General features: G+C 38.5%; 1 protein-coding gene across 12 annotated transcripts in view; it reads right to left on the reverse strand.

Annotated features, from left to right (window-relative positions):
• The window catches only part of GRIA4 (glutamate ionotropic receptor AMPA type subunit 4), a 215,589-nt gene that overhangs the window by 130,637 nt on the left and 61,257 nt on the right, over positions 1–23,695 (reverse strand). For all 12 annotated transcript variants that reach the window (XR_003989982.2, XR_003989983.1, XM_030475921.1 and 9 more), the window contains exon 3: positions 17,344–17,583. Coding sequence is in view for 10 of the 12 variants with exons in the window: in XM_030475921.1 (XP_030331781.1) it covers positions 17,344–17,583 (240 nt within the window). In the remaining 2 variants the exon portion in view is untranslated. The remainder of the gene's footprint in view (positions 1–17,343; positions 17,584–23,695) is intronic.

Raw genomic sequence — 23,695 nt, forward strand, 5'->3', positions numbered from 1 at the left:
GAATGAGACTATATCTTGCATTGTTTTTAGCACCAGATTCTGAAAGAAGCAAGGAAAAGTAACCTGGAAAATATACCTGACAGCCTTAAACAGCTTTAAGTCTTCAGGTCCCATTAAAAGTCTTCACGTCCTATTCTTCATATTGGACAGTCTGATCTCAGGGAGCCATGTGTAAATCCATCTAATCGGATTTTTTGTAAGTAGGTCAAATTTTATAACTCCAGTCTCTGCCAGAGATTGGATTTTTCTTTACAAGCCAGATAGATAACTTTTAGGCCTTCAGAAGCTTCCCCTTTACTACAAATGGAGAAGAGAACCAAAAGGAATTTAGTGGCTTGTACCAGGTAGCTCTTTCAGACATATTAATGTGTCATATTAAGGTATTAACAGTGAAATAGATGGAAAAGGGCCCTGGGAAAAAAAAAAGGAGTCTCTCAGCACGTAACCCTTTTGGCCAGGATAAAGAAGGTACATGGTACCTCATCTAGAAAGGTATCTTCTTTCTCTCACACCTCCTATTGAGGTTTTAAGCAGTACTTGAGGTAAGTTCATTACCACCAACCACGCTGTAATCATCACAGCCACTGTGGAATAACCCTTTACTAATAAAACCAGTAGGTATATGGTGTGGTAAAAGGGAATGTGATGTTGTGTATATATATGTACAACTCTCATGCTCATGGCAGAACAAGACAATGAACAGCCACTGACAGGTAGATTGGAAAGTATTAAGCATGCTTACATTCCTATAAAAAGGTTTGCCTTTTACCACACTAACAGTATTGTGTCAGAATCGCCACATAGGTATTTAGGGATGCCCTTGGAGGCAGTTAAGTGTCATTCTTCCTTCCAAACAGTAGGCAAAATATGTAGGCTGCTGAATTAGAAACAGAGAGCTGCAGAACTGCTGCCTCAAAGGCTTTGAGCCTGGGGGAAAACCAAATGCACCACAGAGAGCTGGAGATAATCAAGGATGCCATCCGAATATGAAGTAAAGTTTACAACTGATATGTATGGTAGAAGAGATACAGGAGAAAAGGGAGGGGAGAAGCTCAGAGCATGCTAGGTTATGCTTGTGGCTGTGCAGCCGACCCCCAGAGCACCAGGGAAGGAAAGCATGACACCCACACAAAGCGAGCCACCAGTAGCTGCAATAGTAATGAAAGGCGCTAGGAGAAGAAATAGGCACCGCAGCTGGCTGGAGCAAGATGCATTCACAGAATCGCTGAATAGTTTGAGTTGGAAGGGACCTTCAAAGGTCACCTAGTCCAACCCTCCTGCAATATGCAGGGACATCTTCAACTAGATCAGGTTGCCCAGAACTGCATCCTACCTGGCCTTAAGCATCTCCAGGGATGGCACATCCACCACCTCTCTAGGCAACCTGAGCCAGTATTTTACCACCCTCACTGTAAAAATTTTTTTCCTCCCATCGAGCCTGAATCTCCCCTTTTTTAGTTTAAAACCATCACCCCTCTTCCTATCACAACAGGTCCTGCTAAAAAGTCTCTCTCCATCTTTCTTATAGGCCCCTTTTTAGAACTGAAAGGCTGCAATAAGGTCTCCCCGGAGTCTTCTCCAGGCTGAACAAAGCCAACTCTCTCAGCTTTTCCTCATAGCAGAGGTGCTCCATCCCTCTGACCATTTCCGTGACCCTCATTTGGACTCTCTCCAACACGTCCATGTCTTTCCTCTGCTGGGGACTCCAGAGCTGAACACAGTACTCCAGGTGGGGTCTCACCAGAGCAGAGCAGAGGGGCAGACTCACTTCCCCTCACCTGCTGATTATACTCCTTTGGATGCAGCGCAAGATACAATTGGCCTTCTGGGCTGCAAGTGCACATTGCCCCTTCTCGGCACACCATCATGCAGCTTGCAGAGGTCTCTGGAGACTAGAGGCCAAGCACCTTCCACTATTCACTTTTGACAGTTCATTTTGATGCTTTACTATCTTTGATTCTGCTTGCAAATGGAGAAAAAGAATGAAACAAAGCAAAAGGAAAAGAATCAAGTAAGTTAAGCCCACATCACAGTGGGAAGCTGCTGCTGAAGTTATAGTAGGCATGCATATTACAGACGTTATCAGCTATGATTCAGGTTTAGTAGTTTCTCCCTATTGCTTTAACCTCCACTCAAACCCTTCAATTGTTTTAACTCTTCTGTTTTCCAGTCTAAAAATCAAAAGCTCCACTCTAAATGTGGATGACCTCAGGGGAGGCAATGTCAGCTATGTCCCCATGTGCCATCCAGTACATGCAGGCACAGGGCATAGGCAAGCCCAGGGCTCCCTTTCCAGAGTGGTGGGGGTCTAGGGCTGGGCTGCCTTGCACATGACAGTGCAGAGGGGCCACAAGGACGTGAAGCATGCTGCCCCTTCCCAGCTGCCTTTACAGACACCGGGGGAAGGCTGTGGCCACTTGCCAGCTTTGGCTGGAGTCCATCCACTTTGCACCAGCTGGGCAGCATGACACGGACTGTAAAATTTGACCTAAAGGTTTCTAAATGTTTAGAGCCACAAAGGCATTTTGTGTGAAATGCCTGAATAAATGGCTCAGCCTACCCTGACACACTTCTCAGCTTTGGGGGTGTAAGAGATCCTTTATATTATCCTGGACAGGAGCTGAAAAATGACATAATACTGGAGGAATAGGACACAGTGGCATTGGGGTCACTTTAGAGATGATTCAGATCTTGTTATTAATTCTCTCTACTTGGCAGAATGTTTAAAAACTAGCAAGGGAACATTAGCATTGCTGGCAGGGTGTTACTACAGCTGCACAGGTGAAGAGAAATCAGTGCATAGCAATTTCCAACCTGGTAAGGAGGCATAGGAGCAGGAGAGAGTACCGGCCCCGTAACTGAGTAAAAACACCATGCAAGACAACACAAAAGCAGATTGGGTAAAGAACAAACAAATGTTCTGTCCTAGCAGGTTGGCACAAGGTAACTGAAGCATGTCATATGCTGATATTTGGCCTCTCTGCATAGCAAATATGTTTTTCACAGGTCAGGCAGAGAACAATTGATTCAATGGCTAGAAAAATGCTGAGAGAAAGAGAGAAAGAAAGAAAAAAAGACGATGATCCAATTTGTAGTACGTATTTCATAAGTGTATGTGTAAGAAAAGAGATAATCCTCTCCACAGTTCTTTTAGCAGGTGTTTATCCTTTTTGGCATTGACAGCAATATTTTGTAGCTACACAGCAGACATGCAGAATAAAATTCCTTTGCACACTTGCAAAAAATAATTACCCCTTATGTGACTTACAGCTGCTCTAGTCATTCATCAATGCTGCTGTCCTCTTTCTCCAAACCAACACTATGAAAGTATTGCTTCTTCTGGAATTTACTGAGAAAACTGCATAATCTCCAATTTGACTCTTCAAGAGAGTGACCAGGGTGCTACACTGGCTCCATTTAAAAGCTCTCATTGCTAAGGAAGATGCTTTCCTATGAACACAAAAAGAAAAGCCTTAGATGAAATACTATGTGGTATTCTGAGGGTAAGGTGATAGGGACCCTTTAAAAAGCCTGAAAAAAGACAAGAATCAGTGAGCAATTAAAACACCCCTTCTCTCCCCAACAAATTGTACTCCTGCAAAAGAAGGCTTTGTTTCCTTTCTGATATGCAGAGGGAAGCATGAGGACATCTGCAAGGACAAGATCACAGCCACCGTAAGCCAATGTTTCCTCACCGTAGCTGAGGTGACTCTCCCTGAAATGACAGAAATAGCTCAGGTAACTCAGTATCCATCTTTGAGCTAAGCGCTTCCCTATGTAACAGCTGGAATGTAGCTCTTCAAAAATACCAGTCACTGAAAAGAAGGTTAAGTATCTGAGCTCTTAACTTTGGACGAAGCTGAAATTAGAACTGCCTTTGTAATAAAACTTCTCAGAAGGACATGTGGGTTCATAAATCCTGAATGAGGACAGAGTATGGAACTGTTCCGTGGATCAGAAGAACTATACAATGTTAGACATTTAAACACAGTGGCTTAATTCCCCAGCAGTGCAGGATGCAGTCAACAGGTTATGCCGAGCTGCATTATCTAAGGATCTGAGCCCACGTTTCCTTATACATGGAAATGTTCCTCACTCCTCTGCTGAATCTGCTTCTATTAACTGCACTTTCTATTATCCTGAGTTTTTCTAGCACTATTTTACATTCAAAATAAATTATAATATTGTGCCTTTTTTTTTAGCCAGCTTGGATTTGATGTGAACTGTGGATTTAATCAAGCTAGATCACTTCATGCTAAAATAACAGAACTGCAGAGGCTGTGAATATGATACACTGTATTTCACATATTTTGGGTAGGTTAGACCAGTAATCTGGAAACTGAAACAGGACACTTCATACCAGCAATATTTTCCAGTGATCTCTAACCTCATTAGGCATTCTCAGTACATCCAGAAGAGTAGTGTAAATAAAACACACTGTTTTCTGACGAGCTTTGATGAGCAGATGTTCGGGGTTTTTGTTGATTCATGTCTGGGATGTTTTTAAAACTTTTCTGCTTGTGTTCCATTTCCTGTTGGGGGAATTCAGAATGACCCAGATGGAGAGGGACAATTGTGACTGTGTCTGCCTGGATGCTGCCCAGGCCAGCAGCTGTGCGGTGGCCACCGCATCCCGCCTGACTTGCGGAGGAAAAATTACGTAATTTGGCGTTTAGGTTACTTGTGAATTCCACTCTCGGTGCAGACAAAATACTGCACCTCTATGCATTTCCTCTTATCACTCTTGTCTGGTAGCCTGGAAGTGCATTTGAGGATACAAGATAATGCACTTGGTAAACCTTGCTTTTTGCTCTTTGGTGATACATGCACGTGAAGTCCATACACGTTTTTAGCAGCATAAAAGTAAATAAATCAAAACTGATATTCTTTCCCTTTCTAAACTGATTCAGAATAAAATAAATCAATACCTTTTTTTTTTTTGTTATGTCTTTTGTTTCATTCAAACTGCAGTGATGATGCATAAATTTATAATTATTTGTTCACCCTGGAAACAAAACTGAACTTTTCCCTCCATTGCAGCCACAGACATTAACTAATTTTAAGTCATATTATATGTTTTTGAATTTTTTAAAATGAAAAAAACTTGATCTGTGACAATTGTGAATGGCAGAGATAAAACCAGAAGGCGATAGGATGCTCTGAGGTTTTCAAATAATGTGCAAGGGCTGAAAATGAATCAGGCTTACTGGAATGCACGGATAGAACATGAAAGTGTGGAGAAAGGAGTAGAAGGTGGTGTAGAAAAAAAGCCAGTGCTAAGTGATTAAAGAGGAAAAGAAATGCAGACTAAAGCAAACAAATCTGGGCAAATATATGAAAGCAGGAATGCAGAAGTAAATCCTGAGGTGATGCATGAGATAATGCAGTTGAAGATAATTGAACCCCCTGCAGTAGTGGAAATGTGAGCAACAAAATAGATAAGCCAAGTTTCTGAAGAAACAGAAGATAAAGTTGCTGCAATTCTATACACAGCCCATGATGCAGACAAGGGATTAGGAACCCATAAATAGATATTCTGATACCGAGGAAAAAGTTCCTCTTCTCTCAAGGAGAAAAGAACAGTTTATAAGGAGAAGAGTGCATCAAGTGGGGCTGTTTTGGGGATATTTCACAGAATAATAGAAGTCCTGTGCAGAAAGGCACACTGTGAACATCACCCTTGGCTTCCCACAGAACACGGACAGGGATTTTCATTGTGTCTCAAGACGAAAAAGCATGTAATTGTATTAGGAAATACCTGGCAGAATGCTTTGCTTATTTAAGGAGAAATTGAACATTAAATCAATCTAGTACAAGGCACAACTTAGAAGATATCTACTATGACATACTGATCTTTTAAAACTTTTTTTAAAGAAACATTTTAGAGAAGGTTATTCTTTTCTCCGTAAAACAATTATTTGATAGAATTAGCTGGGAATTTTTTTCCCCAAATTCTATTTCTGAAAGAAATCCTCATCAAGATATTTTTCATAGGAAAAGGCTTGTTTAGATGAATTTCCTGGTTTGAATAGTTTTGAAACAAAATATTGAAGATATTGAGACATACTAGCTGAACATAGTAAAAGACTGGTCTTAAAATAATGATTATTGAAAAGGATAAATACAAATTAAAAAGACAGAAGAAAAGAAAATATAACCTAAAATTACTGCTAGAAGATTTTTCAGTGGTATGATCTGAACTTCTGAGACAAGAAGATTTTTGAAATTTAAATTATTTCGACTGTTCTGCATCCAGATAAAGCTAGGAGATATAATTATTATTAGGCGTATATACACATATATATACATATACAAAATGATAAAAAGCAATTAACACCATCAACACAAACAAAGGGAGATCCCACTCAAAAAGAACTGACAGGTCTGTGCTTGGGACAGTCACTTGTGTTTAAGGGTCAGGTTCATTACCTGCTTTGTACTACTAAATGTAAACTCTGTTTACAATGTAAGTTTGGCAAAGCAGCCTTATTTTACTACTAATAAAGTTTCCTAAGAGCATTTTGAATAATTTAGACCTATTTGAACTACACTTGTTAATTAAAAGACAGTACTTTTTGCTTTTACAGGAAGCATGTTTAAATACACAGATATCTTAACGCCTTGCTTTTACCAAGTTTACTAACCAGGTAAACTGCTTCCTTTCCACTTGATTTCATTTTTACAAATCAAACCATTTCATAACAAGCAAATGCAAACACATTTCTCTCTTATGAGGAACTCCTTTGAATAGCTCACTTAAAAAACATTGCTTATGATCTTTATGTGTTCAAGACCTCTTAATTACTATCTATTTTTTGTAATGTGTTCTTACACTTGCCATTTTTAATTTAGTTTTCTTACTCTGAACTCTCTACAGGTAAAAACTAGCTCCAATGGCTTTTATGAAATAAAAGTGCCTATACGGGACCTTCCAGTGTAACAACTATCCCCCGCTGACTGAGCTCTCCATTAGGAGAGGGAAGATCTAGGATCCAAGTTGTTCATCCCAGGACAGCTTCTTTTCTTTCCTCCCTGTGATGGGTTAACATAAAATTAATATTTGTTCAGGGATCTAGACTAGCAACAACAGATTTGCATTCACAACTCCTGTCTTTGGCAACACTTTCTGTTTGCCATTTGAAGTCAAATGAAGTCCAAGTCAAACTGTAACAAACTGGAAGAGGACGTATGTCCCATGCCCTGTAGCATGGTATTCCTGCAGCATCCAGGTGTGCATTAATATTAAAACCCACCAAAGCAGTAGTACAAAAGAAGGATTTTGAGTCCTTAGGATTGAAGGACCCTTTGGTAACTCTCTTTCCAATTGCAAAATGCTAAATACCTCAAACATTCACTGCAATTTTAGTAACAGAAGCAGTTGTTAATGCTATTATCTGTAAATACTAGTGCAGGAAATTCCCTGTACAGAGGCAGAAATAGCATCTGTAGTACTGTGATAAGTAGTCAATCATTTTAAAAGAATCTCTACACTTCCACCTCTCCTTTTGGAATCACGGAAAGACAAATTATTTGTATAAATATGTATGCAAATAGGATTCAGCTGTAATTAATGAGGGAAATGCCTAAAATATACTCTATTTACAGGCAAAATGCATTTCAAAATAGTGAAAATCTGAAGACATCGGAATATACATTCTTCACAGAAACAGAAAATGTTGTCCTAAAATTATAGATTGCATAGATGTTACGACAGTTCAATCAGCTGAATTAAGAATGTGCAACTCCAGAAACGCCCTTGAATACAAACACAGATTTACTTCACAACATACTCTAAGGCTGAATTACCTTTACTTCCTGCTGCAGCTCCAGAGAAGTAATTTGTACTACATAAGGGATAAATGTCTCACAAAATATGCCAAGGAGTCATCATGAAGAATTATATTAGTCTAGTACAATTCGATTATATTTCTAAACAATAAGAACATAAACAATAGAACAGTAGGTTTTGATATTTCTAAGTCTATATTTTGTTTATTTATTTTGATTAAAAAAACAACCTGCTTTATACTGTATTTAAACTTGGAACATTCATCCACACATAGATAACGCTCTCAAAAGACAAGCTAATTTTTCTAACTAAAAAATGCATTTAAAAACAAATTGGCACAACTATTTGGTTTACATTCAGTATTAAATTGGCACTATGTCTGGTCTCTGGCAGCATCGACTATACTCCCCTTTGTTTGCTACCACTCTGTGCTCCAGCACTGAAGCCAACACCTGTGGCCATATAAAGGGCTATGTACAGCAGCTGCAGGACTCAGATGTCCATACTGAAAGAAATTTCTAAAGCATAAGCATTTGGATGTGTGGCTGGCTTCCTCGTCTGAGTCTTTTCAAGGCGTTCTTTGGAGGTCCACACTACTGGATGTTGCATCTATCAAGTGTTTGCAGTGTTACAACTGACCAATGTGTAGTGGTAACATAGGACAGCCTCATACTTAGCAAAGATGCTCTTGGTTATACTGATGAAAGGCTACTACCATCCCTTCACTGAAGACAGATTTTGCAGGTTTTGTCAGTTCTGATACCACTGATACAAATGTAAGGAAAGGCAGAGTCTATCCTGAAGATTAATATGAAAACGAAGTATCAGTAAACCACAACACAAATTTTTACTTAAAACTTTTTCGCTGGAAGTAATCTATTTTATTCATGGAAAAAACAAATATAAGTCCCATTAGTATGTATACAAATCACCTGCTCTTATTTGGGATCAAATAATCATAAAATCAATTTTTACAACATACAGTTCCTAACACACAGTATGCAGACCTTCTAATATGGCTTATCTGTATGCGGCATACATCTAAAATTGCTACTCAGAGCAATATATACTTACATACTCATGCACAGAATATACTCAGAAACGTGCTCAGAGTTGTTACTTGTAACTCGTAAGAGCAACTGAGGTTAACTTTGCTATCTGGACAATCTAGGGTAAAAATGCCAATACAGGAGCTTTTTTCAGAAAACCTTCCACAGTATAAAGACACTTCCTTTCTTAACTGCAGAATAACTTCCTTGTGTGAAAAACCTCTTAAATAAATGGAAACAGATATTCAGAATTACAGACCACACTGTCCAGCTCTCAAGTAAATAAAGAATGTGTGTACAAACAGCTAAAAATTACATGTTTCCATTTAAAGGAATGTGTTACATATGCAGGTAACAGCAAATCAACTGTTTATGCCAGGTTCTGTAAATGCAATTGCTCTGATAAAATTAGAACAAGCCATTGGAAGCAGCAAAGTTATTTACATTAGGATGTTGGAATACAGAAGCATATAGAAGCTACAGGCATACTCTTGAATTACACATGTGCAAACCTGAGATAAATGCTACTGAGAAAAGAACCTAGCTCTAAGGATTCTGCAACACTGTCACAAACAAATCATTAGAAAGGGCAAAGCTGATTCACTGGCACGAAACTTGAAAAGCAGTATTCAAAATTATCCCAAGTCTCTTGTCTTCTCCATGGCATCCACCAATCCATAATAAAGGAATAGAAATTCTTCAGATCAGGAATATAATGAGCAGCAGTTTATTTAATGTTTTCTGATTTATATATTTCTATGGCATTTGCATATTAGGCTGCACTGCATATTCTGAGTGTTCAGCTAAATGACCAAATCCCCAGAAAAGTTCTGATGCAGCTTAGTTTGATCAACATCTTACATGGAATAGCAAAGACAGGGGAATCATCTGTAGACATGATGACCAGCTCTTGATTTAGATACCTGGATTTTCTGTTAATGTCTACCTTGATATAATGTTCAATCATTTCAACCAACAAGAGGAGTACTTTAATTTAATTAAGCACTCTAAAAGCTCTTGGAAGATTTTCATATATAGTGAATTACACGATGACCATGCTAGTTTACCTTTATTGCTTCTTTTTGGTGGTAAAACAAGGAAAGATGGAACATCACAGTATCATTACTGATGCTGATGTTAGGATCCAGCTTCATCATAGTTTCACATGTGCATTTACTACCTATACTTTCAAGCTGTTACTGCCTGCTGAGAAGATGAGGACAAGCAGGCATGTTGCTGGTGTAATTATTAATGAGCTAACACTGACAAAGCAAAATTTGCTGCAAACCAGTTATTGATGCATAACGGACATTGGAGTATTCCATTAAAAACATGGAATGTACTGTTCACACAGCAGCATTATGAAGGAGATTGACAAACTTACTACAGTTTTCCACACATTGATATTTGATAAAACAACTTTTTCTCTGTTTTGTGTATCAGTTCAGATTGGCCTGCACAAAACTACAGCACAACTTTGGTAAACAATAAACACAGTGGTACTTGGACCCCAATATGTATGACACAATTCACTGCCCATGTAGAGTGTCTGCTGAAGACAAACACCTTTTTTATGAAATCTAATGAGGATTTTTTTTTTTTCCCCCCACCTACAGCATAAGTGCAATCCTATTTCCAGGATGTATTTGGGCTACTGAAACCCTAAGCCACTTTGACCAATGGACTTGATGGAACTACTCTAAAAGAGGTGATGATTCTGATCTCAGCAATTATAAAGACATAAAATACAGAAAATTTCAAACCTACAGACCAGATGTTAAAGTAGTCTAATAAATACTATAAGACCAGGTATTGGATGCTGTTTGTTTTCTGGAATATATCATATCAATATTTCTGCAATGTCATGACAGCACTCTGTTTCACAAAACTGCATGGCACATAACTGAATGATGCAGTTAAGCACCTTTCATTTTAGTGGACACAGTCATGAACTTCTGTTTCCCTTTTATTCTTAGACATTTTGCCAAAGGTCAGTAGGATGGAAAATGCTTAATGTGGGAATCCTTCCAAATGCTTCCTCATGTTCATAATGAAAAAAGGGCCCAAGACCAAGTGAACAAGTGCAATTGAACAAAATCAGATTCCCAACATAATCTTCTCTATGATCAAGCACATAACTGTTCTTTCTCAGGCTTGCCTGAAACACCTTGAGACATTCTAGCAGTTTAGGTCTGGGCTTAACAGTGTTATACAGAAAATAATTAATAACTAAACAGCACTTGGTGGGAAAAACCTTTTTTTTTTTTTTTTTTTTGGCAGTACTTTGCTGTAAATTCATCTTCAATTTGCTTTTATTAGCAACATTTAGTCTTTTAAACTTATTTCATGAATAAGAGCCTTGACTCAGTATTATTATGCAGATAAACATGTAGGCTATATTTCTATATTACTACTAGCTTTAGTATTTCTAGCTCTTTCAATTGAGCTATTGAAATAACTTTCCAACTTGCTATTATATTATGACTCTTTTAATTATTAAGACATTGACAAATTTGTTCAGAAGCACAGTAAAAATATCGAGTAAAGCTGATATAGGGCCAATTCTTGCATTTCCTAAATGCCCAGCTAACAATAACTTAACTTACTGAGTTCCGTATTCTAATCATAGTCCTTCAACCTTAATTTACAGTGGTTTTATCTAAGTCACTTAAAATGTTTTTGATCTGATTTTTTAATAATAGAGCATACTAAATGTTTTACAAAGGCTATATATATAATTGAACAGCAATAATATATTACTGAAAGTTGCTCTATAGTAGAAAATTATCTTTTCACTGTCCCAAGTACTATGAAGCAGCGATTCCCAGTTTCCTAGAGATATGAAAATTACATAAATATAAAACCTGAGGTGACATAAGAGAGCATCTGAGACAGGACATAGCAAAGCAGATTGCCACTGCAGATATTTTCCAACTTCTTCTTTAAAACCTCTAGTGATAAGAATCCTCAGAATCTCCTCAGACTATTCTAACCTTACTGAAACATTTTTCCTAGTAACACCTTAAATCTCCCTTCCTGCAACAAAATTCTAATTCTCAGTATGTACCAATAAGAATCAGTCTTTGCTCCTTAACAGACCTAGAATAAAAAGATCTCAATTCCTGAAGCTTTTTCTCACAGATCATGATTGATTTTATTTTATTTTTTAGTACTCTTCCTCTCCTCTAGACCCATGAAACTTAATATGTGATATCTGTATGTGGTGGTTAGTGAACATAGTCCCATTCCAACAACATATACCTTATCCTTGTGCCATTCTCCTACCAAAGGCCCTTGATATAAACAGTGCCCAGTGCTTTAAAAGAGCAAGGAAAAAGTGGAGGGTCACAGTGCTGTCACCATCATGTCCTTTATGTACCTTATTCATCCAATCCCATTCCACTTCCTCAGCTTACTGGAAATTTTTTATCTTCTCTGTTGCAGTGGAAATCCCAGCACATGACAGCAGCAGAGCCGTGTTGGAGATAGCAATATTCAGTTTTCATTTATCATATGCAGCATTCTTTTTTCTAAATTTCAAAATTTGGAATTGGAAACAGTATAGCTCTCTGGATTTACATTATTTTTATGGCTGAGCCAGTTACTCTGCACTTTGTGTTTGTACCTTTGCTTCTTCCCTACTAAGTTTACCCTTTGTACCACCTTTATCATATTTCACCTTCTTGATCTATCTATGTAGCAAGATCGCTTTCAACTCTGAACTTGTCCTGCACCACCCTTAACTCAGCCTGACTGGGTACCAACAAAAGCTGTTCTTTGTTCAATCATGCAAATTCATACTGCACGTTCACTAGACCAGAGCAAACACAAATCACTTGCGCCTCACCTGAGACCTCCTCTTACTCTTAAAAAGTGTAATTAATAACAATTTGAGGCCTAAGGGTACTAATTTTCAGGATGCCATGCTATAGTTGAATCTCTATTTTCTATTTTTTCTAGGACAATGTCAGGCATGAGGCAATATCGCTGGAGTTACCAATAACGGATACACCAAACCTAATGCTACCTGCTGGGCCAGATACTCTGCCAGAGTTAAAAATTAGGTTAGCCTGACAAACTGATTGTAAATAACCAACTCCATAATCTCCCTCAAAATAAGAGGGAGAGCTATAAATTTCCTGTACCTTTCTTTGGCTTCTACAGACATCTGGGACTCATCTATCCTCCACAAGTCCTCAAAGAGAAAAGCGTGGAGATTCCTGCACTATGTACTGTAATTTGAACAGGCCATCAGGACTTGTGTAACCTTTCTGTTGGGTTTAGACTGTCATAAACCAGAATATTTTCAAATTTAAAGGGGTTGCTATAAAAATGCTATCCAGAAATGCGGGAAAATTAAATCTGCCTTGTGCACAGCAAGTGATTTTCCTCACCTGCAACCATGACTGAGTTGGTTTAATGAACAATATGCAATTACAAGGAGCAAAAGGGAAAAAAAACCCATCAACAAGGTACATAAACAGGCTCACACATGATGCCTAATTTCTAGAGAACTATAACTATTTTATAGTCCTCACCTCTGGTGAGCCAACTGCTAGGCCAGCTGGTACGTCTACTTCTCCTGCTGCTGCTCTTTAGTCACAGTCAGGGACTAAAAACTCTTGCTTAGGAAGCACTGTTGATTTCAAATAGCTGCTGAACTTCTGTGAAAGCAGTTTCCAGCAGCCATCATCCCTGGTATCCCATGCAGCTCCCCAGCCCCTCTACCACTTTCCACCCTGGGACCCCTTAGCTCTGGGTAATCCCTGCAGTTTTACCAGCAGCATCAGCCATCCTAGCCCTCAGAAAGGCTGCACACAATGTGGAAAACTAACATCAACCTCTGGTATGCTCAATTCTTGCATGTCTCAATTCTATATTAGATATTAGAAAAACTTTCTTTCCCAAAGTGTTGTCAAGCTTTGGAACAGGTCCCCCAGGGAAGTGATGGAGTCATCATCCCTGGAGATATTTAAAAGATGTGTAGATGTGGTGCTTGAGGACATGATTTAGTGGTGGACTTGGCAGTGTTAGGTTAATGGTTGGACTCGATGATCTAAAGGGCCTTTCCAATGTAAACAATTCTATGATTCCATTCTTAAACAGCTTCTCACACCTCACATGAACTTCTCCAGCCGCCTTCTGTGGCTTCAGGGTCCAACTTTTGCTTTCTGGTACTTGAAAATACTGTTGACAAGTAGCAAAACAGGTATACCTGTGCTAGGTCAAAAAACCCATGGATTTGTAGATGCACAGCTCCACTTGACTGTATGCCTGTTTTTAGAAGAAATACCTCTCACTCACCGTAAAACAACATATAGAAACTAAACATTCTTTTAGTCTACTTCTGCTTTTTTCACCTCATTCCCTGTAGAGCTGACATCAAATATTAACTGAGTACTTCACCCTTGCTGGACTTCCTTTTCTTCTGGATATCTCAAGGAGGCATGGTTTTCATTTCAGCCCTTTCCCACTATGCTTTGTGTAACTCAGGTAAGTGTTCTTCAGACTGCTTTTTCCCTATCCTGTCTATGTTCCTGGCACTTTGCTGTTAATATTAATTGTATTAAGTACTGGGTCATAATTAAACCTTTTTATGGAAGGAGGATAAGAGAAAGAAGAATGTATTGGAACAAAAGGACCCTCGAGGCTTTAGCCTTCTATGTCACTCTTCACTTGCTAGCTTCTCCTGTTAAATAACAAGCTGAATTTTTCTTCATTTTTCTCTTAGGTCTAATGTCTCTTCCAAAACTTGTTCTCCTTTCCTGTAATTTCCCCTGCTAGATCCAATTCATTTTGCATCTTTGTCATTCTTCCTAGTATCTTCATCCTGTCATAAGACAGTGATTTTCCAGACTGCAAGTTTGGCAGAACACCAGGAAGGGAGATACAACATAACAGCTGAAGCCACCACCTCATCAGAGTCTGTGAGTTCCAAGACTACTCCATGGTGTAAATCCAAGTGTGGTAAGTGGGAAGGTCTTGGAGAGATGTGACAAAAGTGCATTTCTGACCTGAACTAAAATGTTAACATAGATGCCTCCAGTAGCTAAGAGACTGAGTTCTCCAGGGAGCTGAGAGGCTGTTAAAGAGATGAATGAACTGCTAGAGCTGAGAAACCGACCTTAATAGTATGGTTTAATTGTTGATCTCTTAAGAGTGAGCAGCAACTGAGCTGCATGCTATAGAACCAAGAAACAAGTAGAATGGAAAGGCTGGGAAAGCAGGTCTGGAAACAACATGCATTTGCCCACCACAGCACGTCACCACTGCTGCTGAAGGTTTGCCTAAGTTTATTCTGTCATACTGCCTTCTGCCAAGGACTTCTGCCTTTTATAATAATGATAGCTGCTAAATGCTCCCTCACAAACAGCTACTGTGTATGGCTGGAATTTACACTTATTGCTTACCTTCTCCCATAAGAGCTTATTTATAGCGTCCCGGTTAAGCTGCAATGAACAACTTGCAGGCCCAGTAACAAAACTAAAAGGCTATAGGGGTTCCCCTTCCTTCACTTTGGTCATATGGGGCTCTGAGGGACACGGAAACATATGGCATGTAAAGGAAGGATCTCTGGCAAAAACATGGAAAAAAATAAGTTCTGGCCTCATTGAGAGACCCTATCACTCAACATTAACGATATTTTTACCTTTTTCTGGTTACACTAAGACATGATACTTACTCTTTTCTTATCATATATCAGCTCCACATTAAAAAAAATTTGTTGTGTAATGGTAGTGAAAATTATTCAGCAATGATGTATGTTTAGAGTCATCTTAATACCTAAAGATACATTGAATCTTATTTTCTCCTGCATTAAATTGAGTCACAAGACCTATTTAGAATCTGAGAGACGATCCAATGTAGCACCCCCTGCATCCAAGCTGGCAAATGACACCTCTTTATCAAAGTCACACTGATGAGTTCAAAGTTGCTGAGTTCAGTGCCATAAGAATCATATATTAACCACAGTTACAGCTGACATTCTGAAATTGCCCTTGGTGTGATACTGCATGCTTAAAAATGATTTCACAATCTAATTAAGCATGCGAATTTAGATGAGAAAGGTGACTGCAGGTTGCGCATTTCTTCTCTTAACAATTTGTTGAACTTGTAGAACCACATCTGTAATTATGTGCTTGTTTTCACTACTCATACCTATGTCTTGAGTAGGAATACTTCTAAATTTGCTGGGTTTTTTTCTCTTTCCAGTTATCTAATACAATCTATAATGCTCCTCAGAACTTCTTTTGTAGGTCCAGCAAACATAAATGAATATATATATATACAAACCCAAACAAAATTATGGAACCATACAAACCATTTCTTTTTGTTCCATTACTCACTTTGATTTAAATTCAGGTATTTAGACAGTATATCAAGCTAAAAACTCACTAAAATTTAGTGCTTGTGTATATGAGAAAATTGACTTTATAGCCACAATCAAATAATTAAACAGATTTAGTTAGGTCAGTATAATTCTTTATTTCTAGTGCAGAGTAATTATACTGGAATAAAGCCACTTTAATTCCAGAATAGACTGTCCACATGGGGAGCTACACTGAAACAGCTGTAGTAAAATAATTGTTTGACTACAGCCACACAACTTGCTTGCCCCCTGAAAGCAAGCCATCAACATAAAAATCTTGCCTTTTTCACAGAAGCTCACCCATGCTGGCCCAATCCTATTCCATAAACAAAGGCAAAGGGCTTTGCCATCAGAATGAACACAATGTAGAGAACAGTAGAGAACAGCAGATTTTACTTCTCAGTTCAGCACTGAGTGGGAAGGTGCAGTGATGCACTTGCAGTTTTTTACCACTTAAAAGGTTCTGAGATGCTCTGGGATGTGGAATGGAGAATGTGGATATAAAGTGAAGCCTTTTGTGTAATGTGCAACATATTTTAGTTAGTCAATCACAGAGAGAACTCCAGATGAAAGGAGCAGAAGATGGGCTACTGCAGCATTCCCTTCCTCTGCTGCCCCATGGATAGCCCTTGCCTGGCAGGTATTGCCTCTTCCTTCCACTTCTCTGCCTCAGCCTCACAGTAAGTGATTCTCAATGTGCCTTGACCTTTCAAAGCACGGAAACCCCAAGGGGCTCGCTTGCGTCTCAGCTTACACCAGTGCGGAGAAGATGCTGGTCCTCTCAACTTCTTTGTGCTGCTGTCACTTATGAAGTGAGTTGAAGAATGAACAGAGCTGCAAAATTCTGCTTATTGAACTGTGTCTTTGTTTCACTAACATTAGTTTAAATGTTCTAGTATTCTAGATTTAAAGCACAGGCTTTGAAGCTGGTTGATTACATATTATGTGCATCCAATATCCAATTTTTGCAGACGAAGGAATTCTTCCTTCAACCACACAGCTACTCAGCCAGAGGTATTTCACCTCAAAGGCCCTCTATAATTTGACTCCCCAAGCTCTCAATATGATATAATAATGCACAGTTCTTGCAAATGTCATTTGAACTAAAAAGATAAGAAATCTGGGTCACAACTCACCTCGATCGGTGTCATACAGGAAGACAAAGCGGTTCCACTCATAATGATCCAGCAAGCTCAGGAGTGCTCCCCGCAGAGATGGCCGCAGCTGCAGCACGAACTGACTCTCACCCTCTGTGGGGAAACTTGGAGTGATGAGGGAGATGTGCAAGGCGCTGCAGAATGAGGTCAAGGTATGTACTGATCTCTTATCATATAGTCCAAAAATGGCAAAAACACCTCTAGAATACTGGGAGCAAACTGAAAGAAAAACAAAACAAAATCACAAAGTTCAGCTGGTGACAAAATCTGTACTTACACATTCCAATATCCCCAAATTTTTAATTTGAAGATTTTAATTTCTGCCTGTATAGTTGACTTCACTTTTCACATATGTTTCATTCTGGAAACCAATAAATAGCTAAATAACATTTTGTCACTTTTGGATCCCATTCATTATCTATAATGTCTTTACTCTAAAAGAAAATATAAAATAAATAACATGTACTTTTGCATGTGACTGAAAATTCAACATATGCTGTTTTAACCATAGCTCTGCATATTATCAGATGCTGATCATTTCTATTACCCTAAGAAGAAAAGTGTTCACATTTTGAAATGTACATATTATCACAAAAATGTTACTGACCTTCTAAGTGAAATGTAGACATTTTGAATTGCAACAATATAGAACCTTTACTCTCTTTTAAGCAGGGAGCCCTTGAGTTACATTAAAAGTCTACTACAGACATTGAGTAAAATCCTACTTCATGAATAACCTCCTTGACTTTAAGAGAGCAGTTGAAGGGAAACACAGTAAGTCAACATGACCAGACTTTTGCCCCAAACCTTTTATTTCTACTCTATGTCAACCTCAAAACCAGAAAACAATGACCTGAATATATAGTCTCAATTTTGATTTGCTCTTGGACTTGTTTAAGACATAAAGACTTTTATTGATTTCAACAGACCAGATAAGGGCTTTACTGATTTATACACATAAAAGAAGTCATAAGGGTATTTTCTTGAGAAAATACTACCTCTCTAGGAACTCACAAAGGGCCCAATGAAACACATCCTGACTTTTTTACAAGTACAATACAACTTATTAGAAACTGTGATTATTAATAGTGTTACCAATCCCAGAATCACAGAAAATGGAGAAAGGAACAGTCAGTTATGGGAACATTGTATCCATTTTCTCCTATGTATTTACTGTGCTCTCTTGTTCCACAACCTCTTTTCTTGCAACCCATTCTTACATGTAGCCTAAACATGGGAAAACCTAAGTCACACCCTTTTAACTAGACAATACCCCCCTCTCTTCTAGCCTGGAGGTCACAGTCATCCTGTGAAAGCAGCACAGTTGGGGTACAATACACACTTAGCAAATGGGCTGACTAAAATCAGTTCAGCTTTAATTCTTTAACATTGCATTTAGTGCATGAAAAGCAAAAAATACAAACTGCATTTTTCTCCTCAGACTTGGGTGATTTATCCAGATCTCATGGCAGAACTGAAGTAAGTAGCCTGAGGGCAGTTCTGCGATTTTATGTTACACCACTATTACAACCCCAACCTAAGGATTTTCATAGCCAGATTAGATATAAATAAAGCTTTTTAAAAAGCTTTCTTCCTTCCTGTATGTCCCCATTCAATATGTTGATACACAGCTCTTACAAGCTTTCTTAGTGTTTTCTTTGCTGGACCACACAGCATACATTCTCCAAAACCATCAAATGACTGGTTTGCCATTCCACTAACCATCCTAAAAAGTGTTGTTCTATGCTTTTCCAATTTCATCTCATCTTTTTTAAACAAAGATGACCAACATCTTTAGAATTTCAGTTGAACGCTTTCTGCTTCTTTTTATATTATTTCCCCATCTCTCCTGTAAACTACTTCTGCTGACATATGCTAACACCACATTGCATTTTTCTAAATCTGCACATCTGTGATGGCTGACAGTCATTTCAGGATGAAAAATCTGTTCCTTCTTCCTTCTGGCCCATTTCCAAATGAGGAGTTTATGCTTATAGCGTAATATTTTTATTAGTCACTATTCTTAATTTTTCATTACGTCACATTTATTACTGTATTCCTCAAAATTATTTACTTCCACATTTACATTCTTAGCCTGTTCTGAACTTGTATCGATGTCTCTGTCTGCCTCACCACCAAATTCCATCAGGATACTCTGACTTTTTAGTTGTGTGTCTACTGTAAAATCAGTCTCTTAGCATCTTCCTCCTGCAGCTATGCTTCTCCAGCCTGGTACCTCCTCTTCTACCAGCATTTGTTGTCATCTTCCTCTTAGTTTCATGCCTGCCTTTTAACTCTCCTGTTTGTCTGCATTTTCATAAATCACTTCTCCTAGAAGCATGTCAATTTTACTTCATTCTCTTGGCAACTCAAAGATATGGATTAATCCTTAATCCCTTAATAGTACACCTAATAAAAAACTTCTGGTTGCATTTTATGCACTTTTCTGTGTATAGCCATATTTTAAGGTTTTTTTCCATCAAAATCTGTTCTATAACTTTACAGTCTATTGATGTTAAGCTGCTATGTTCATGGTTGCCAGATTCTATGTCCCCCTTTAAAAAGTACTATTTTTCCTATTCACTGATCATACGTATCATAACTCATTTAACAGCTCTACTAAGAAGCACGTGTTATTGCGTCTGCCCTTCAGTAAACCAATTCCTTAAGAACCACAGAAGAAAGAGGTGATTTTGCTCTTTCCATTACACATCATGCCTCTTTTAAGGTCAACATCCTCCTTGAGTGAAAATCAATGTGAAGTATCTATTAGTTTTACGTCTCTAAACAGATTTTCCTGGCCTTCTGTCCCATCACCAATATATATCAGCTTCAATTATTTTCCTATTTCCTGCCTTTGTATTTAAAGATGTAAATGACCTTCTACTGTTGTTTTCATGTCCTTTGCAAGTTTTGGTTTTCATTGGCAGCCCTAACTTAGGCTCTTATTTCTGCAGGAAATGTCTTCTATACCTCTTGATTTCTTCAACACAATCTTTCTTACTAACAACCCTTTTTAAACACTTGTTTCTTATACATTTCTTGTATAATCATTCATTCAGTTCTGGAGTCACATCCTGCATGTTACTTTCTCCTACAAAGGGATTTCTCAGTGTTTTACAAGTGTTTCTATGAGGAAATGGCAGGCCTCCTCTATTTTCAAACACAGTCCAGTTAACTTTGCCAACTGAAATAGTTGAATGTAAACCTTGTGTACATAAGTGGTAGTTACTTAATGTGTTTTCTGTTCAGAGAAAACCCTTGTTAAGGCCCTGCACTGCCTTAAATCTTTGCAGCTTTAATGGGCAAAGGGTACTTTACATAACATGTGGTCCATACAGAGAATTTTGTATGATGAAAAATTCAAGAGATCAATGTCAAGCTGTGAAATTGTACACTTAGTAGAGTTAAAGCTCAAATTCATTCTCAGGATGGAGGGAAAAAAAAAAAAGAGAGAGAAACAAGTTAAACTTTATATTTCATTAAATAATGTGGTATAACCCTAAAATATTTTTAACTAAAAATCACACAATAATAATTCTTCACATTTTCAAAGCAAACTATCTTTGCTACCGACCAGATCCAAATGCAATAAAACATTATCTATCATTAAAGGTCTGAAATAATCAATCAAAGAAAACTTGTGCTACTGTAGTCAAGAACAAGACTGGGAAGCTACCGAATAGTGAGCTTTGCTCCTTGATAAGAAAAAAAATGCTAACATGAAGGTTATGAAAATTTTTTTTTACTCAGTACAATATCCACAGAGAGGAAAAGTGCCTGTGACACTATGGAGATTAGGCTTAAACATATGCAGAAATGCTGCAACAGTCCTGAATCAATTTTACAGTAATCAGCAGCGACCACAAAAATCAGCAAATCCATGAGGATTTGCATTCTGACTCACTACTGTTCTCATGAAAATGCCTCCAGGAAAACATGGCTACCTGGATTTCCCAATTCTTTATCTATTTCTCTTACATTTCTAAAGACATTTTACTTATTATAAATTGACTAAATTACACTTGGTAAAACACAGTCTCACGTTAGATTTCTAAGAAAATTTTGTTCGAGATTTTTTCCCCCCTAAAGCAGTGACAAATACACTTTCATGAGTATACTCATGAAATATATTGAATAATAATTCATCTTTAAACCAGACATCTCTTCATAGCTGATAACTTAATGCCAATATTACACAGGCAATTTTCTCCTGCAAATTTTGCAATGCCACCAAAGATAAGATGAATGCAGAGGTCAGACTCCAGAGAAGACATTGCAATGCAACTTACATAGCCAAGAGAATGTTATTGCAGTAGATGTAATATGAACTGGATATCTTCTGTTTTAGAAGACTGAACTATGTGATAATAGTACCACTTTAAAGAATAGGTGACTCATGGGACCTTCTGTTAAAAAAAGAAATCATAATGCTAAAAGGGCAAAAATTGTACCCTGCAGGGTTTACTGAGACACACAGTCAAGCCACATGCGGTCATCTGTCTTTGTGAAAGACTCCCCGAAGTCCCTGCTATTGTCTGAAGACAGGTTCCACACTTTAAACACAAATCTTTTCTTGAAAAACAAAAAGCAAAAAATCAAATCCCAACTTCTTATTCACTGATTTCCAGAAGTTATACTCGTATAGTTTAAAACCTCTAAACAGTTACAGGGGAAGTCAGAGTCCAAATTACATGTAATCATAACCACGGGAATTATATAGCAGAGGTCAAGTGAAAGTTTGTGAGAAATACGTATGTACAAATACACACACATACATATACCTGCACACATATTTACATATTGGTCTTATTTTGTTATTTAGTCACACCTAAAACTTTAATAGTTTCTTCAGAAGACAAAAAAAATACTACTTTAACACTATATTTACAAAATGAAGTCTGATAAGCAAAGCACAGCTGGTCTGTCAACAGCATTAGCTTTGCTCAGCAGCCTATATGGTATAGGCTATATACCTATACCCTATAGGTAGGAATCTGGAAGATCCATAGTCTCACACACAGGTAACACAGTAGATCTTGCTTCAGAGCCATGACTCACAGTCCCTGAGTCTTCCAGGACACAAGCTCTGGAACGAAGATTTAAAAATGCTTTTCCCTAGGTTTTAGGCTCCTACATGGGAAGCCCTGGAACACCTGTCTGTTACAGATACACTGACAGGCCCACTGATCTGCCAATAACTCACAAATTGTAGCAGCACCAAAACTGAAAGACTTGAAGCAGTCTGCATTATGGAAGTTTTCCAGGTATAAGGACTCTTTCATTGCTTTCTCTTAATTTCCTCCTATGCTTTGGAGATCAGGATGGGGAGTGCGGATTGTGATCAGTCCAATAACAACTTGTCTGTGACATTCCTTTCTCCTCATCCTGTTCCCCTAATCTGGTGTGGGGTCCATACATGGGACACAGTCCTTCAAAGACTGCTCCAACAAGGGTTCTTCCCATGTGCTGCAGATCTTCAAGAACTGCTACAACACAGGTAATCTCTCTGGGGTACAGTACTTCAGAAAAAGGCTGCTCCAGCATAGGTCCCCCATGGGCCACAGTTCCTGCCAGAAAACCTGCTCCTGCATGGGCTCCTCTCTATGGGCCACAGATCCTTCCAGAAGCCTGCTCTGGTATGGGCTCTCCACAGGCTGCAGCTTCTTTAAGGGCACATTTACCTGCTGCAGCATGGGCTGCAGGGGAACAACCTGTGTCACTGCTATCTTCCCCACGGGCTACAGGGAAATCTCTGCTCTGGCACGTGCAGCACCTCTTCCCCCTCCTTCAACCTTGGTGTCTGCAGGTTTTTTCTCTCACATTTTCTCACTCTTCTCTCTCACTGCTCCTATGCAGTGTTTTTCACCCTTTCATAAACGTGGTATCACAATGGACCCACAGCACCAATGATGGGCTCAGCTTTGGCCAGCAGTGGGCTTGTTTTGGAGCTGGCTGAAAACTGGCTTTATCTATCTGATGTGGGAGCTGCCCCTGGCATATTCTCACAGAAGCTACTCTTGTAGCCCCCCCAAATCAAAACCTGTCTATGGAAAGCCAATAGACCTGGTAAACTCCAGACAGCAATAAATTTCAAGAATATTTATGAGTCACATTTCCTTGCCACAATACTATATGAAGGCTGTCATTTGAGGTGTGCCTGCAACACTGTCAGTGATCCATGTCCTCATGGATTACAGTCACATGCTCTGTTTTGTTTAGCTGCTGTGCACCTGCATTTGCCAGCACTGATTTAAAAGTACTGGGCAAATCTTCTCAACCCAAAGAACTTCTAAAACCTAACAAACAAATCTAAAGAACCTAAAAAACA

This window comes from Strigops habroptila, chromosome 2 (assembly GCF_004027225.2).
Source record: "Strigops habroptila isolate Jane chromosome 2, bStrHab1.2.pri, whole genome shotgun sequence".
Lineage (NCBI taxonomy): Eukaryota > Metazoa > Chordata > Aves > Psittaciformes > Psittacidae > Strigops > Strigops habroptila.